This window comes from Pangasianodon hypophthalmus, chromosome 8 (assembly GCF_027358585.1).
Source record: "Pangasianodon hypophthalmus isolate fPanHyp1 chromosome 8, fPanHyp1.pri, whole genome shotgun sequence".
Lineage (NCBI taxonomy): Eukaryota > Metazoa > Chordata > Actinopteri > Siluriformes > Pangasiidae > Pangasianodon > Pangasianodon hypophthalmus.
This window is the reverse complement of record NC_069717.1, coordinates 28350984-28366566: the sequence shown is the minus strand read 5'-3', so window position 1 is coordinate 28366566 and position 15583 is coordinate 28350984. Positions and strand designations below refer to the sequence as shown.

Sequence of the window (15583 nt, the reverse complement as noted above, 5' to 3'; positions counted from 1 at the left end):
GATAAAAAACTAAGAAAATATAAGAAAAGAAAAAAGAAAAAAAACAGAAAGAATGAAAGAGGGAATAAAAACAACACAGGAAAATAGTAGATAAGAAGAGAAATGAAGAGAAAACAAAAAAGAGGGGAAAAAAGTAAAAAGAAGAGAAGAGAAGAGAAAAGAACAGAAAGGGGCGTTGTGATGTGGTAAACATTGCGCGACCCGGAAGTGAGAGTGTCACGTGCTCCCAGGACGCGACGCCATTGGTCAGAGTGTGTGTGCGCGTAATGAAACCTGTGTGTTGTTTATATGAAGCGGATGGTTGTGAGTGGCGATGTAACACTGCGCTCAGTGAATCCGGAGTGTGTGTAACTCGGCTGTAGGCGGATTGAGACTCGTGATATCTGTGTGTGTGTGTGTGTGTGTGTGTGTGTGTGTGTGTTGATTTCGGGCAGAGTGGACTTGTGCTCGGGGATTAGTGTGCAGATTTCAGCTGAAATGATGAGCAGGAACTCGGTGGAGGTGATAAACAGCAGGCAGGTGGATGGCTGATGAGCTGTCAGGCTGAGAGAGAGTGTGTTTAAGGTAATGTTTACATCTGTGTGTGTGTGTGTGTGTGTGTGTGTGTGTGTTACAGTAATAATCACGAGTTAGTGTTGCAACACAGGAACAGCTGATCAGGAAAGTGTTTGTGTCACTGGGAATTCTGGTTTATTATAATGTGCTGATTTACAGTTTCTAAAAAACATGATTCATATGTTTACTAACTGCAGAATGACTCAATACTGACAATATCACTGACATTAATAATAATAATAATAATAATAGTAATAATAATAATACACTGAAATATTAATAAGACACTCTCAGAATTGTGCAGATCTTGGTTGCCTTTATTACGGATCTTTTACCTGAAAATGTGAATTGTAGTTTATCTTTTTATAATTTAAGATCTTGTCTTGAAATAATCAAAGGTTCTGGATCTTAAGCTTCTTAAAGGAACACAACACAACACCTACAACACAACAACAACACCATACAACACCATACACCACCACACCATGCAACACAACACATCAACAACAACACAGCACGACACCATACCACACAACACCTACAACACAACAACAACACCATACAACACCATACAACACAATACACCACACCATACAATACAACACCTACAACACATACAACACAACACAACACCTACAACACAACAACAACACCATACAACACCATACAACACAATACACCACACCATACAATACAACACCTACAACACATACAACACAACACAACACCTACAACACAACACCTACAACACAACACTACACAACACAACACCTACAACACCACACCATACAATACAACACCTACAACACATACAACACAACACAACACCTACAACACAACAACAACACCATACAACACCATACAACACAATACACCACACCATACAATACAACACCTACAACACATACAACACAACACAACACCTACAACACAACAACAACACCATACAACACCATACAACACAATACACCACACCATACAATACAACACCTACAACACATACAACACAACACAACACCTACAACACAACACCTACAACACAACACTACACAACACAACACCTACAACACAACAACAACACGATACAACACATCACAATACACCACACCATACAATACAACACCTACAACACATACAACACAACACAACACCTACAACACAACACCACACAACACAACACCTACAACACAACAACAACACCATACAACACATCACAATACACCACACCATACAATACAACACCTACAACACCTACAACACAACAACATCCAACACACCACACCATATAACACCATACACCGCACCATACAACACAACACCATACAACACAACACCACACAACACAACAACAACAACACAGCACAACACCATACAACACAACACCAAACACCACCACACAACACAACACCAAACACCACCACACAACACAACAACACACAACACCATACGATACACCACCTACAACACAACACCATACACCATACAACACCATACAACAGCACGCAACACGTCCCCTGGCACAGTTTTAGTACTTCTGTGTCTGAGAGTGTACATGTTTCTGAATAAGAATGGGTGATATGATTAAAAAAAAAATCACTTCATGATACAGCTCTTGAAGACATTTCTGTAACACACGATACGTATCACAGTGTAAAGTGCTAACAAACTGCCCACAAAACAGTAACACAATGTTGTATTAAAACTATGAAAACTGAATTTAATGATAGTTTCTTGAAAAATATGTTCAGATTTTACAATTATAAGCTGTAAAGGAGTCGAAAACCTTTTTGTTTGTTTTTGTTGTGTAAAAAATAAAAAGATATCATGATACCCACGATATCTCAGAAAAATGCATCAGAAAAAAGTCTGTTTTTAATTTAAATATCGTTCCATTTTTCCAGCTCGACTTCAGAATCTGTGGAAAGCTGCTAATTTGTCTTTTAGTTCGTATCTTTCAGCTCCTCAGATGATATCCGCGATTCTGCCTCATTCAGTAAACGCTCTTTTCTGTTACTGAATACTGATCAATATTCTCAAATATTTCAATATGCAGCAGTTCGGTGATTAATATTTATTATTCTTTAAATTAGTTCTGCTAAGTCTTTTCCAATTTAAGAACCAGAAGTGACACACCTCTTTAATAAAGTGATTTAAGCCCATCGCTGCTGAATTCTCGACTCCGATTGGTCAGAAGGTGTTGATTAGTTTTCTGTAACAGCAGCTCTGACAGTAGTGCAGCTGCAAATCCCAGGGTTATATTAATGCTCTTGTTCTGATACGTTATTGTTTCTATAGTAACCGTTTTCTGTGCGATTTGTGTTTATGTAACATTTATGGAAGGAGTCTCCAGTGTCAGTGCTTTGTAAAGCTGTGACTTTAAAGTGGAATCTTCAGGACAGAGGAGTTTATTTGGTAACATGACAAGTTTAAGAGACAGAATAAAGAGAGGCTGGTGAGAGAACGCGTGTTTCTAGCTGCTATAACGTAAGTGAAAACAGGAACTAACACGTTTCACGGGGGTTCCACAGCTTTAAATGTAACTATAAATGGATAAAAAAAGAATGATATGTTTATTCTTTAATAAATAAAATTGTAATTGGTAAATTGCTGTGGTGTAAGAGGAATAAAACACTCCAGGACGTGTGTGGTGTTAGTAACTCCGCCTCATCACTCCACTCTGTTGTTGATTATTTTCCTCTAACAGCAGCACATGGAATGTTTTATTCTATGATCTGAGATAAAAAAGTGAAATCTAGAGCCCTGGTTTGTCCCTCTGCTGGAATGTTTAAAGGTTTAGTTGTTTTTACATGCTTTTGTTTTGTTTTGTTTTTTTATTTGATTATTATTTAATTATTGTCTTGAAAATGGAAGCTATTTGATTAGTAATATCTTTTTTTAATGTCATTTATCAACCTAATTTTTCTTTCAGGGTTCCTCACTCAGAAGAGACGTCTTTGGTTCGTTTAGAAGACCTCCACCATCACACATCATGCCGCACCAGGATGTAAACGAGAGCACTCCTCTTTTGGACAGCACGGGGACTCTTTACAGGCCGGAGTCGATTTTCCGAGGGCGGCGTCTGGCCTGCGCCGCCATCCTGCTGGCCGAGTCTCTGGAGCGCGTGGCTTTTTACGGCATCACCTCCAACCTGGTGCTGTTCCTCAACGGCAGCCCGTTTTACTGGGAGGGCACGTTAGCCAGCCAGGCGCCGCTCATCTTCATGGGCGTGACGTATCTGGTGTCTCCGTTCGGCGGCTGGTTGGCCGACGCCTGCCTCGGAAAGTTCTGGACAATCGCGGGAAGTTTCGTCTTATATTTACTCGGCATGCTGCTTTTCCCCTTCGTGTCCAGTGATAAGACTCGGGTGAGTCTGTGTGGAGAGGAGATGGCGTTTCCTGTCCAGCCGGCCGAGTGTTATAACGTGAGCGGGTCGCTTGCTGCCAACGTGACCTGCCCGACCCGGAAGGCTTACTGCAGTCCTGTAATCTACACGGGCCTGGTGCTGGTGGCTTTGGGCGTGGGAGCGGTGAAGTCCAACATCACACCGTTCGGAGCAGATCAGGTAACAAACTCTGAGCTTTAGAGAATCAGATTCACAGAGTGATTCAGTAATTAATCATGTTCGGTCTTGCTGAGGTTTAGAAAGTTGCGCAAGTTTGGAAAGTCTGGTGAAGCCTGGAATGATAAAGCCTGTTACTTCCAGACCGGAAAATATCCTGTTATCAATATTAATCTCAAAATCCAGCCAGCATTTCATGTTTTTCCTTTCCGCAATATGGGTAACGATCTTTAAAAAATATTAACTTAAATAAACAGTCTGAAAAATAAAAAAAATCAGTGAGGAACATCTTAAAACTATTAACATTTCTATTCTGTTTTTTTTTTTAAAATTGCTTGATGTAGTAATGCCACAAAAATAAACAAGTACTAAACAAGTACAAATACATATTTAATGAATATGCAAATCAGAACAACCTAACCCCCGCCTTCTTTCCCTAACCTGGTAAAGTGCTGTTACAGTATCTGCATTTGCATACTTGAAACTGATTGGCTGATGCATTTAATGATGCAATAACACTTGTCTTTCATGTGTGTTCAATTCAGATTTATTAAAGTAGCAAAACTGCAGCTTATCCCCCCAAAGTAATTACAAAAAAACCAATATTTTCTATGTAATAATTGTCATTATTTTTATTTTTTTTTATTTAATTGCATCCAATTTGCATTTTACAGTTTTTACGAAATCATTAAAATAAAACAAGTAAAATTTAAAATGTAATATAACAGTAATATAAAGATTGTAGAAAGCAGCACCACAGACTGAATTGATTCTTTATTTGACTCTTGATTCTCTTGATCTTATATTTGGTCTTATATTAATAATTATATAGATCTATATTAATAGCTATTCAAAGAAACAGTTTTGAATGTTCTACAAAGCTGAGATATCCTGTGTGCAGTGTTTCGGATGCAGTTGTGTAAACTTTGGCTTGGTTTCACTTCACGAATCTGGCGAGGAGAAGCAAACCCGACATTATTTCAAATTAGACAGAGTGAAAAAAGCCAGGACAGTCACAAGACTGAAACAAGTCTGACGTGTATTTGGAGCCACTTCCCAGTAACTAGCAAAGCCACCAACAGTTTTATATCCAGTACTGAAAGTGTGTGTGATGCGACAGAGCCGATCTCTTTACTGAGTTTTAGAAATATTCTACATTGGTGCACTTATCGTACCTTTAACACTACGTCACTAATGATCAGGATAACCACACTGGTGCAAATGGATGCCTAGAAGTGCTTCTCGTTCTTCCCCAAGAAAAAATCACATAAAATGTTAATACGTTTTTGGTTCACATTTACACCTTCTTTTGTACAATAATGGCTACTGTGGTCATCTCCTCTAGTGCAACTATGAAATTTTCAGAAATGCTGATGAAGTTGGAACAACTTTTTTAAAAAAAAATCTGATCTGATTTCTTGGCTTAGTGTGAACAAATTAACAATTTTGACCATTTAGCTCCACCTACTTAGATTGTGAGATAATTTGCATAATATGCAAAACATCCTCATGCGGACTTGTCCTTGGATTTTTGGTTTATGTTCATTAAATTGGTGTCCAAATACTTAGCAGAGTCTCAAGCTCAATATTTAATAAAAGTGTTAACAATCGTAAACAATATGGCCGACACACATGACCACCAATTCTAGCAGGGCGGAGATTGATTTACTCAAGCAGCTGATTGGCTGCGTGGATTCAGATTAAAACCTGATGGGCATCTTTAGGACAAGGTCCATAGTGGAGTGGGTGGAGTTTAGTTCAGAATAACATTTTCACAGGAATCGTTTGTCTGATCAAGTTGAAATATGGTGTATTTTTTATTTATTTATTTTTTGTTATGACCTATTTACATCATCAGGCATCAGCCAATCAGGTTTCAACCTGGCATTTGACAGGGATAGGGTTGAACTATCATCACAACAGTTGAACTTGGATAGCTATGGCGTTGTAGAGATTCAAACTCATGATCTCTAGACGATAGCGTGAGCACTTTTCCGTTGCAATACTTAGGAGCCCCTCTTTTGTAGTGATATTTGCAGCTGACAGCTGGGAGTACTATTTGTTAAGGATGCTTGGACCCCACAGATCGCTGCTTGCAGCTATATTTGTTTTTAATATTATTTTCCATGTTATCTGTTTTATGATTGACCTGTAGCATGACTTTTTAAGTTCTTAATAATATAATTAATATTAATATATTAGTGGCTAGTTATATTATGACTCTTTGCAATTATTTCTTACTTCAGTTACGGAAGTCGAACTGGTGTCTGCTTGCAGAAGGTTTCTGTTGATTGACAGATGTACTCTCGGCTATACTGCTGTCTTTGTAGCTATTTAAATTAGTTATGTTTGTAGCACACTCTGATTAGATTGTACTACGTGTCACATGACTTCTGTGCGATTCTGCGGTTTACCTTATGGAGGTCGTTCACCTAGAATTAATGTATGCTCTTTTCTGGGAATTTATGGCGTGTCATAAAGGTTAATATCCTCCAGAGTGTTTCTTAGAAGTGTGGATTTCTCGTGTTGCTTAATTAGATTTTTTTGTCACTTTATTGAAAAGTCAGTAATTGGGTTTTTTTTTTCTTCAGATTCGACTCCCACGCTTTAATAAAATCAAGGACACGGATATCGAGCGGGTTACAGTGCCGCTTCGTCTCTGTAAATTGGTTGAGATGAGCTTCTTTATCACAGAGAGATGGGATTAGTGCTCTTCTACTCTTTCACTGTATGAAAGAGCTGATGTGAATATTTAGAGCTGGAATATTTTTAAGAGCTTGTTTGGTTTTGTAGCGTTTTCATGCACAACAGACTCACTGTTTAGAGTGAAAAAAAAAAAGTCAGATTTTGTCTGTGATCCATCCAGAGTGTTTACATGCACTTCTGTAATGGAGGAATGGGGAAACATCAGGTCTACATGAGGTTCAGTATTTAGATTTCTTTCAAAATGTATGACTCCTTAATGCGTTTTCTTACCTGTAAATATAGCCACTGAAAAAGGATGTAACATAACTTTTAAAATAAAGTTTTATCTTTTTTAATTTTAAATTTCACTGACATTTATTAGAAGTTCCTTTGTAGACATTTTGCAGATACAGTGTTGAATTAAGTGTATATTTCTCTAGCAATATCCCATCATTCTTCACTAATAGCAGTGTGTTCTTATTGATTAAACGCAGTGGAAATAATAACACAACACACACAGTCAATATCAGGCGTCTCATTTCAGGCATCATCAGTCTGTCCATTTAAATAATGTCTTCTCGAATACTTAACTGGGTTGACTTTCCTGTCATTTATACGTGTATATAAACCAAGGCTGATGATTCCTGTCGTTCCTCACAGGTGAAGGATCGTGGTCCAGAAGCGACGCGGCGTTTCTTTAACTGGTTTTACTGGTGCATTAATCTGGGTGCGATCGTGTCTCTGGGTGGTGTCGCATACATTCAGCAGAACTTGAGCTTCTCTATGGGATTCACCATCCCCACTGTCTGTCTCGGAATCTCTCTGCTCATCTTCCTCCTGGGACGCACCGTCTTCGTCACCAAACCACCAGACGGCAGCGCATTCACACACTTGGTGAAAATCCTGGGGTCAGCCTGCTGTGGAGGACCTGCAGAGCCTCAGCTGCTCAGGTAAGAAAACACAGAGAAAGGATGGATGGATGGATGGATGGATGGTTGGATGGATGGCTTGATACATGGCCAGATGGGTAGGTTTACAGATGGGTTGGGTGGACAGACAGATGGATGGATACAGAAACGCATGTGTAGGTTGATGGAAAGATGGTTGGACTGATAGATGGATAGATAGATGGATGGCTACACTGATGGACAGGTGGATTAATGGATGGGTAGAATTGTGAATAGATGGATGAAGGTTGGATAGAAGAAGTGGATGGGCAGGCTCATGGAAAGATGGATTTATGGATGAATAGATAGATACATGGTTGGATTGATAGATTTATGGATATTTGGATGGTTAGACAGATGGATGGGTGGATGGGTAAAGTGATAGAAAGAAAGATGGATGGATGAAATGATGGATGGATAAGCATGAATAGTTGAATGGCAATATGGATGGATGGAGAGAGGGATGAATCGGGGGACAGATGGCTGGATAAAGTGTATAGATAAAACAGATGGATGAAATGAATGGGTAGACTGATGGATGGATGGATTGATGGATGGATTGATGGATGGATGAATGGTTGTAGTTGATGAATGAAGTGCATGGATGGATGGATGGATGGATGGATGGATGGATGGAGGAATAAATAAATTTGATGAGTGAAATGGACAGATAAATTGGAAGGATTGACAGATGGATGGATAGATAAGTGGTTTGATGGATAGAGATGGATGCATGTAGAGGTTGGATGGAGAGATGGATGGATAAAGTTGATGGATAGATAGATATGTGGTTGGATGGATAGATGTATAGATTTATGGGTAGTTGGATGAATGGGAGAATTGGATTGATGAATGGAGAGATCGATGGATAGTTTATTGTCTATACTGATGGATGGGTAGAGTGATGGATGGAGCGATTAATTATTAGGTTTCTGATGGACGGATAAAGGGATGGATGTGTGGATGAATGTGTAAATGGGTGGCTGATGGATAAATGGATAGATGAATAGATGGGTAAACTAATATACGGATGGATGGATAGATGGATGGATGGTGTTTAATAGAGTAGTAGAACGCAGTATAGTGTGTATTTGAAAATGGTTTTGTTAAAGCACCGTTTTAATCCAGGTTCTGTGGTAAAAAGGAAGAACTGACCTCACTTTCACTTCCTGCTGCTCTACCACTCCTGCAGGCCTAAGCCGAGTCTGCTGGACGGAGCGAAGGTGACCTACGGAGGGAGATTCTCCGAAGAGAAAGTAGAGGAAGTGAAATCGCTGCTGAAAATCCTGCCTGTGTTTCTGGCCCTCATCCCTTATTGGACCGTCTACTTCCAGGTCAGTCACACACTTCCTGTACGGCCGTCTAGTCCTAATGATTATAAGGTTCACTCTTATCGGAACATTCAGAAGTGGATTAGGGAAGAGGTTTAGAAGTGGATTAGAATCCAGAAGGTTATGAGTTGAAATCTCAGCTGTTGGGATCTTGAGCAAAAGGCTAAAGCGTATTTAAAGAACAACTCTGGAGGATTTCATGACGAAAATATAACAAAAACACGATTGTAAACTTTTTTTTCATCATTTCTGACTTTAAATCGAAGTAATATTTAACTATTAGAGTATTTCACCAAAATCACCGTGGATTGGTGGGACGCAAATCGTGCACTATGATGTCATCACGCACAGGAGGTGGGGCTTATTTATTGCACACGTGTTTATTTTTACAGAAAATAAATAACTTCTAAGGAATAAATCACTTCAGGCATGCTGTTAAGAGTCCAGAAGTGTTTTATTCCTCATGTACCACAGCAGTTTATCAGCTGCAATCATTTATTTGGTAAAGAATGACAGATCATGTTTTTTAACCATTTATAGTTACATTTAATGTTGTGGAACATCTATGAAGCAAGTTAGTTTCTGTTCTCACTTATGTTATAGAAGCGATACACAGAAACCTCTGACTGTTACAAAGCGCTGATGCTGGAGACTCCTTCCATAAATGTTAAATAAATGTCTGCTTATAGAAATCTTCAGCATATCAATGATTACACATGTTTTTAAATCCGTTTTTCTGAAGCATCTGCTGTACAAGTTCCTGTGAATAAGCTGTTACTATGGAAACGATAATGTATTAGGACAAGCACATTAATATAAACCTGCGCTACTGTCAGAGCTGCTGTTATAGAGATTTAATCAACACCTTCTGATCAATCAGATGTAAATAATAATAATAATAAAGTGTTATAAATGCTTTACAGACTGTAGAGGTCACACATCTGGTTTATAAGCTGGAATGAAGTAAAAATGAACTTAAAAATGAAAAATGAACTTATAGACCCAACAGCACAATGTAAAAAAACTTTTATGTGCTCACAACTTTATATTTCTGTGGTGAGTTTAACATTTCCAAGGAATTTCCTCATGACATAAAAAGCTTTAAGAGATCATTTTGAAATGCTAAAAATATCGTTTTTGAAATTTGGGTTTTTTGAGGCCAGAGAAAAGTGAAGTTCCTCTTTCACCCCCTCTGTGGCCTTCACACTTAACCATTTCTTTTTCACAGGAAACAAGTTTGAGGTTGTTTTTAAAACAGTTTTTAAGAGTTTTCTCTTTTCAGTCATCTTCAGAATCACCAGTATTTTCACTTTCTTTTGTGGATTTGTCTAAATAAATTCTTTTTTTTGCTTGATGAAACCAAATTGTGATCCTCATGAACACAAAAAGCTAAACAAAAAAATAATGAACAGATTACACTCATTAAAGTCACAAGCACAAACTTTAGGAAACTGTAAGATTAGCCCCGCCCACTTTACATCACAAATGGGAGACATTCTAGTGAAGTGTATTATCCAGAACCAGAGAGAATTAAGATATTTCTGTACTTAAAGTGATATATCGTAGAATGAAATGCATCAGATTTTGTATTTTCTGTTTTAACGTTTGTATTCGTTCTGTGAAAACAGTTCATGAAGACAGTGGCTTCCTCTGTCACACGGCTCGTCTGTCTCATTGTCTTTGGCAGAATGAACTCGCAGTGATAGTGAGATGGTAAAGTGGGCTTTGAGAGGATATGAGGTTCGTTTTCCACCAATTACATGTAAAGGTCACTTACGCGGTGTCGTATTTCCTGACACATTCCGCTTGATTTTTCTCTTTCTAGCTGTTAGCTGCTCATTACCTCACATTTCTCTCATTTAAGTGAGACTTCAAGGACTCCACTTCACTTTAGACTCCTTATAATCTTTATAGAATTTAAACTGTTCTTCTTATCTGTTGCGTTCACTCCTCATGTTGTTTAGACGAAGTGGTGTTGTTGTTGTTGTTGTTGTTGTTGTTGTACTCTACACCCCTGTCTGTGTGTAACTGTAAAACCAGGAGTTGGTTATGAATATCACACAAGCCGTCTCAGACAGAGGTGTGTTCAGAGGAAACTGTTTAGGACGTTTCGCCTCAAATTTACTGCTAAAGCTTCTGAAGAATTTATGAAATGGATGGATGAAGTTAGAGATGGAGAGATAAATTGCTGGATGGATAGACTGAAGAATATATGACAGATGGACAGACTGACAGGTGGACAGGGGGAAAGATGGACTGAGAGGCTGATGGATTGATGGACAGGTATGCAAAAAGATTAATAAGTTGGAAAGTGGAAGACAGATGGGCATTGATGGATAGTGAAAGATAGATAGATAGATATTTGATTCACTGCATACAGTGGAGAGACGCATAATGAAAGGTGGATGGACAGGTGATGGTGAAAAATGGATTGGCAGATAGAAGGACATTGTTGACAGATAGATGAAGACAGACGGATGGGCAGATGGGTGGATGTATGAATGCACAGATGTGTAGTGAAAGATGAATAGATAGAAGGGCAAAGCTGATGGATGGAGTGATTAAAGGAGAGATGGATTGATGAATGGATGGAGTAATGGAATGATGGACAGAGAGATGTATATAGTGATGGATGGAGGGATTGAAAGAGAGATGAAGGGATGGGTGGAGTGATGGATGGAGTGATGGATGGAGTGATGGATGGAGTGATGGGTGGAGTGATGGATGGAGTGATGGGTGGAGTGATGGGTGGAGTGATGTGTGGAGTGATGGATGGATGGATGGATGGATGGAGTGGTGGATGGATGGAGGGATTGAAGGAGAGATGAAGGGATGGATGGATGGATTGAGTGATATGTGGAGTGATGAATAGATGGATGCATGGAGTGATGGAGTGATGGATGGATGGAGGGATTGAAGGAGAGATGAAGGGATGGATGGATGGAGTGATGTATGGAGGGATGGATGGAGTGATGGTTGGGAAACTTCATCATTAGCAGCTAACTCTGCATGAATAACATGTGAAAGTAGCTCGGTAATAAACGTGTGTTCTGGTGTGTTGTTAATGTTCCAGATGCAGACGACGTATTACCTGCAGAGTCTCCACCTGCACATCCCCGGCACTGAGGCTCACAACTCCACAGAGCTCCAGGAGGTAAGAGCAGAACCATGTGAAACCGTGCAGAACCGCGCAGAACCGCGCAGAACCATGGGCTCTTCAGAGATCTTCATCTCTAACACACTCCTTTAACCTCACACAGGCTGAGCTAAAGAGCTGCTGAGTTCACTCACACCTCCTCAGCCTCAGGAGCTCGTTATCTCACTCAGTGTGCAGGCTTCCACTGTAACACCTCCAACCCCACAGTGCTGCTGCTTCTGTCTCTCTGCTGTACAGTTCCTGCTCCATAACACGCCGCAACCCTAAACACGGCTATCAACACAAATCCCACCATCACAGTCAGATTTAAATAATAAAAAAATAATATATTATATAAAGAGACGAACTGAGAGAGAGACAAACTGATTTATTTATAATCTGATATTTATTATATACATTTTATTAAAAATTATTTTACAGATTTATTTGTTATATATTTAATAATAAACATACTCTATAAATCATAAATTATAAATTGTAAAATATATATATATATATATATATATACATAAATATATATATATACATTATATATTATAATATATAGATTTCTAAATATCTTTCTAGCTCCTAATTTAGGTACAAACACTGATTAGAAATCTGGAGTATTGGCTTTTGAGAAAACTTTTCTGCTTGTCGCTACGAGTGAGAAATAATGCGATATATAACACACTGGCAATAATTATGACTCCAGAGGGTTAAAGTTGCAGTTTAGCCAAAAATAAAACGTACACAGAATCGTGTTTTTGCCTCGTGTCGCTAATCTCACGTGTGTTTTGCATCTGAATCAAATAGCTACCAGTTTAGCACTGTGTCCATTGAATTTTTGTCCTATAACTGTTACTTCAGAATGATCGTGGAAATCAGTGTGTGAGTTTCAAGTGTAGCTGAACCGAAAGCACACTCGCACACATGTTCACACACACACACACACCACACACACTCCTCACTTATGAATAACGATGGAGCTGATACACTCCTGCAGGGCTGCACAGGAGGACAGATATGTCACGGGCAGAGGTTTTGGACTTCCAGCTGAGAATCTCTCCGTCGGTGGCTTTTTGCTCCTCCGTTGCATCAGACAGTACAGATGGAGTGTGTGATGGTTGTGCTTCAGACAGTACAGATGGAGTGTGTGATGGTTGTGCTTCAGACAGTACAGATGGAGTGTGTGCACTGATTGTGGTTCAGACAGTACAGACGGAGTGTGTGCAGTGATTCTGCTTCAGACAGTACAGATGGAGTGTGTGATGGTTGTGGTTCAGACAGTACAGATGGAGTGTGTGCAGTGATTCTGCTTCAGACAGTACAGATGGAGTGTGTGCAGTGATTCTGCTTCAGACAGTACAGATGGAGTGTGTGATGGTTGTGCTTCAGACAGTACAGACGGAGTGTGTGTAGTGATTCTGGTTCAGACAGTACAGATGGAGTGTGTGCAGTGATTCTGGTTCAGACAGTACAGATGGAGTGTGTGATGGTTGTGCTTCAGACAGTACAGATGGAGTGTGTGATGGTTGTGCTTCAGACAGTACAGACGGAGTGTGTGTAGTGATTCTGGTTCAGACAGTACAGATGGAGTGTGTGCAGTGATTCTGGTTCAGACAGTACAGATGGAGTGTGTGTAGTGATTCTGGTTCAGACAGTACAGATGGAGTGTGTGATGGTTGTGCTTCAGACAGTACAGATGGAGTGTGTGATGGTTGTGCTTCAGACAGTACAGATGGAGTGTGTGCAGTGATTCTGGTTCAGACAGTACAGATGGAGTGTGTGTAGTGATTCTGGTTCAGACAGTACAGATGGAGTGTGTGCAGTGATTCTGCTTCAGACAGTACAGATGGAGTGTGTGATGGTTGTGCTTCAGACAGTACAGATGGAGTGTGTGATGGTTGTGCTTCAGACAGTACAGATGGAGTGTGTGATGGTTGTGGTTCAGACAGTACAGATGGAGTGTGTGATGGTTGTGGTTCAGACAGTACAGATGGAGTGTGTGATGGTTGTGCTTCAGACAGTACAGATGGAGTGTGTGCAGTGATTCTGGTTCAGACAGTACAGATGGAGTGTGTGCAGTGATTCTGCTTCAGACAGTACAGATGGAGTGTGTGTAGTGATTGTGCTTCAGACAGTACAGATGGAGTGTGTGATGGTTGTGGTTCAGACAGTACAGATGGAGTGTGTGCAGTGATTCTGCTTCAGACAGTACAGATGGAGTGTGTGCACTGATTGTGGTTCAGACAGTACAGATGGAGTGTGTGCAGTGATTCTGCTTCAGACAGTACAGATGGAGTGTGTGATGGTTGTGCTTCAGACAGTACAGATGGAGTGTGTGCAGTGATTCTGGTTCAGACAGTACAGATGGAGTGTGTGCACTGATTGTGGTTCAGACAGTACAGACGGAGTGTGTGCAGTGATTCTGCTTCAGACAGTACAGATGGAGTGTGTGATGGTTGTGGTTCAGACAGTACAGATGGAGTGTGTGTAGTGATTGTGCTTCAGACAGTACAGATGGAGTGTGTGATGGTTGTGGTTCAGACAGTACAGACGGAGTGTGTGCAGTGATTCTGCTTCAGACAGTACAGACGGAGTGTGTGCAGTGATTCTGCTTCAGACAGTACAGACGGAGTGTGTGCAGTGATTCTGCTTCAGACAGTACAGATGGAGTGTGTGATGGTTGTGCTCAGGCAGTACAGATGGAGTGTGTGATGGTTGTGCTCAGGCAGTGTGTTACTGTAACCAGATTCACAAGATTAACTGGGAAACTTTGACCCACATGCTAATCGGCGATTAGCATTGTTTGTGATGGTTATGTAATCAGCGCTGCGTGATCTGCGGGGAAATGAGAAGTGTTATTGTTGATTCATGGACTGTTTTGATTCTTAGGGTTCTTTCACATGCGCAGTGTTTAGTGTCGTTGGTTTGAACAGAACGTGATCAGTGTGGTTCTTTAGGCGGGTGAGGACACAGTGATCACACTCGGGTCCGAGAGCATCTGAGCGAGGTGATCTCGATCCGCTTCAGAGTCGACTCTAGTGAGAAAGCGATTCGACTCTGAATCGACTCACGTGCAGGAAGTGAATCAAACATAGCATGTGTTTTTGGGGTGTGTGCGACATTTGTGTGTACTTTTTTTTTTTTCGTACCATTCGCTGTGTTTTTCTTACGACTGTACTGAAGGTGATGCTGTTGTGCTCGCTTCCACAAAAATCCACTTTAATAATTTGATGCAGATGCCCAAACCGAAACCTTATTCTGATGTCTTTTTATCTTTGAAATCCCTGCTAGCTCATTGACACTAGCCGTCCCTGCTAGCCGTGTTAATTAGCATGCACAGACGATACACAACGTTTCCAGA

General features: G+C 40.1%; 1 protein-coding gene across 1 annotated transcript in view; it reads left to right on the top strand.

Moving 5' to 3' along the window:
- The first annotated feature begins 268 nt into the window (after positions 1–268).
- The window catches only part of slc15a4 (solute carrier family 15 member 4), a 46890-nt gene continuing 31575 nt past the window's right edge, over positions 269–15583 (top strand). Inside the window, exons 1-5 of the mRNA XM_053236206.1 lie at positions 269–564; positions 3485–4117; positions 7460–7749; positions 8939–9080; positions 12151–12231. Coding sequence (XP_053092181.1) covers positions 3545–4117; positions 7460–7749; positions 8939–9080; positions 12151–12231 — 1086 coding nt within the window. The 5' untranslated portion in view covers positions 269–564; positions 3485–3544. The remainder of the gene's footprint in view (positions 565–3484; positions 4118–7459; positions 7750–8938; positions 9081–12150; positions 12232–15583) is intronic.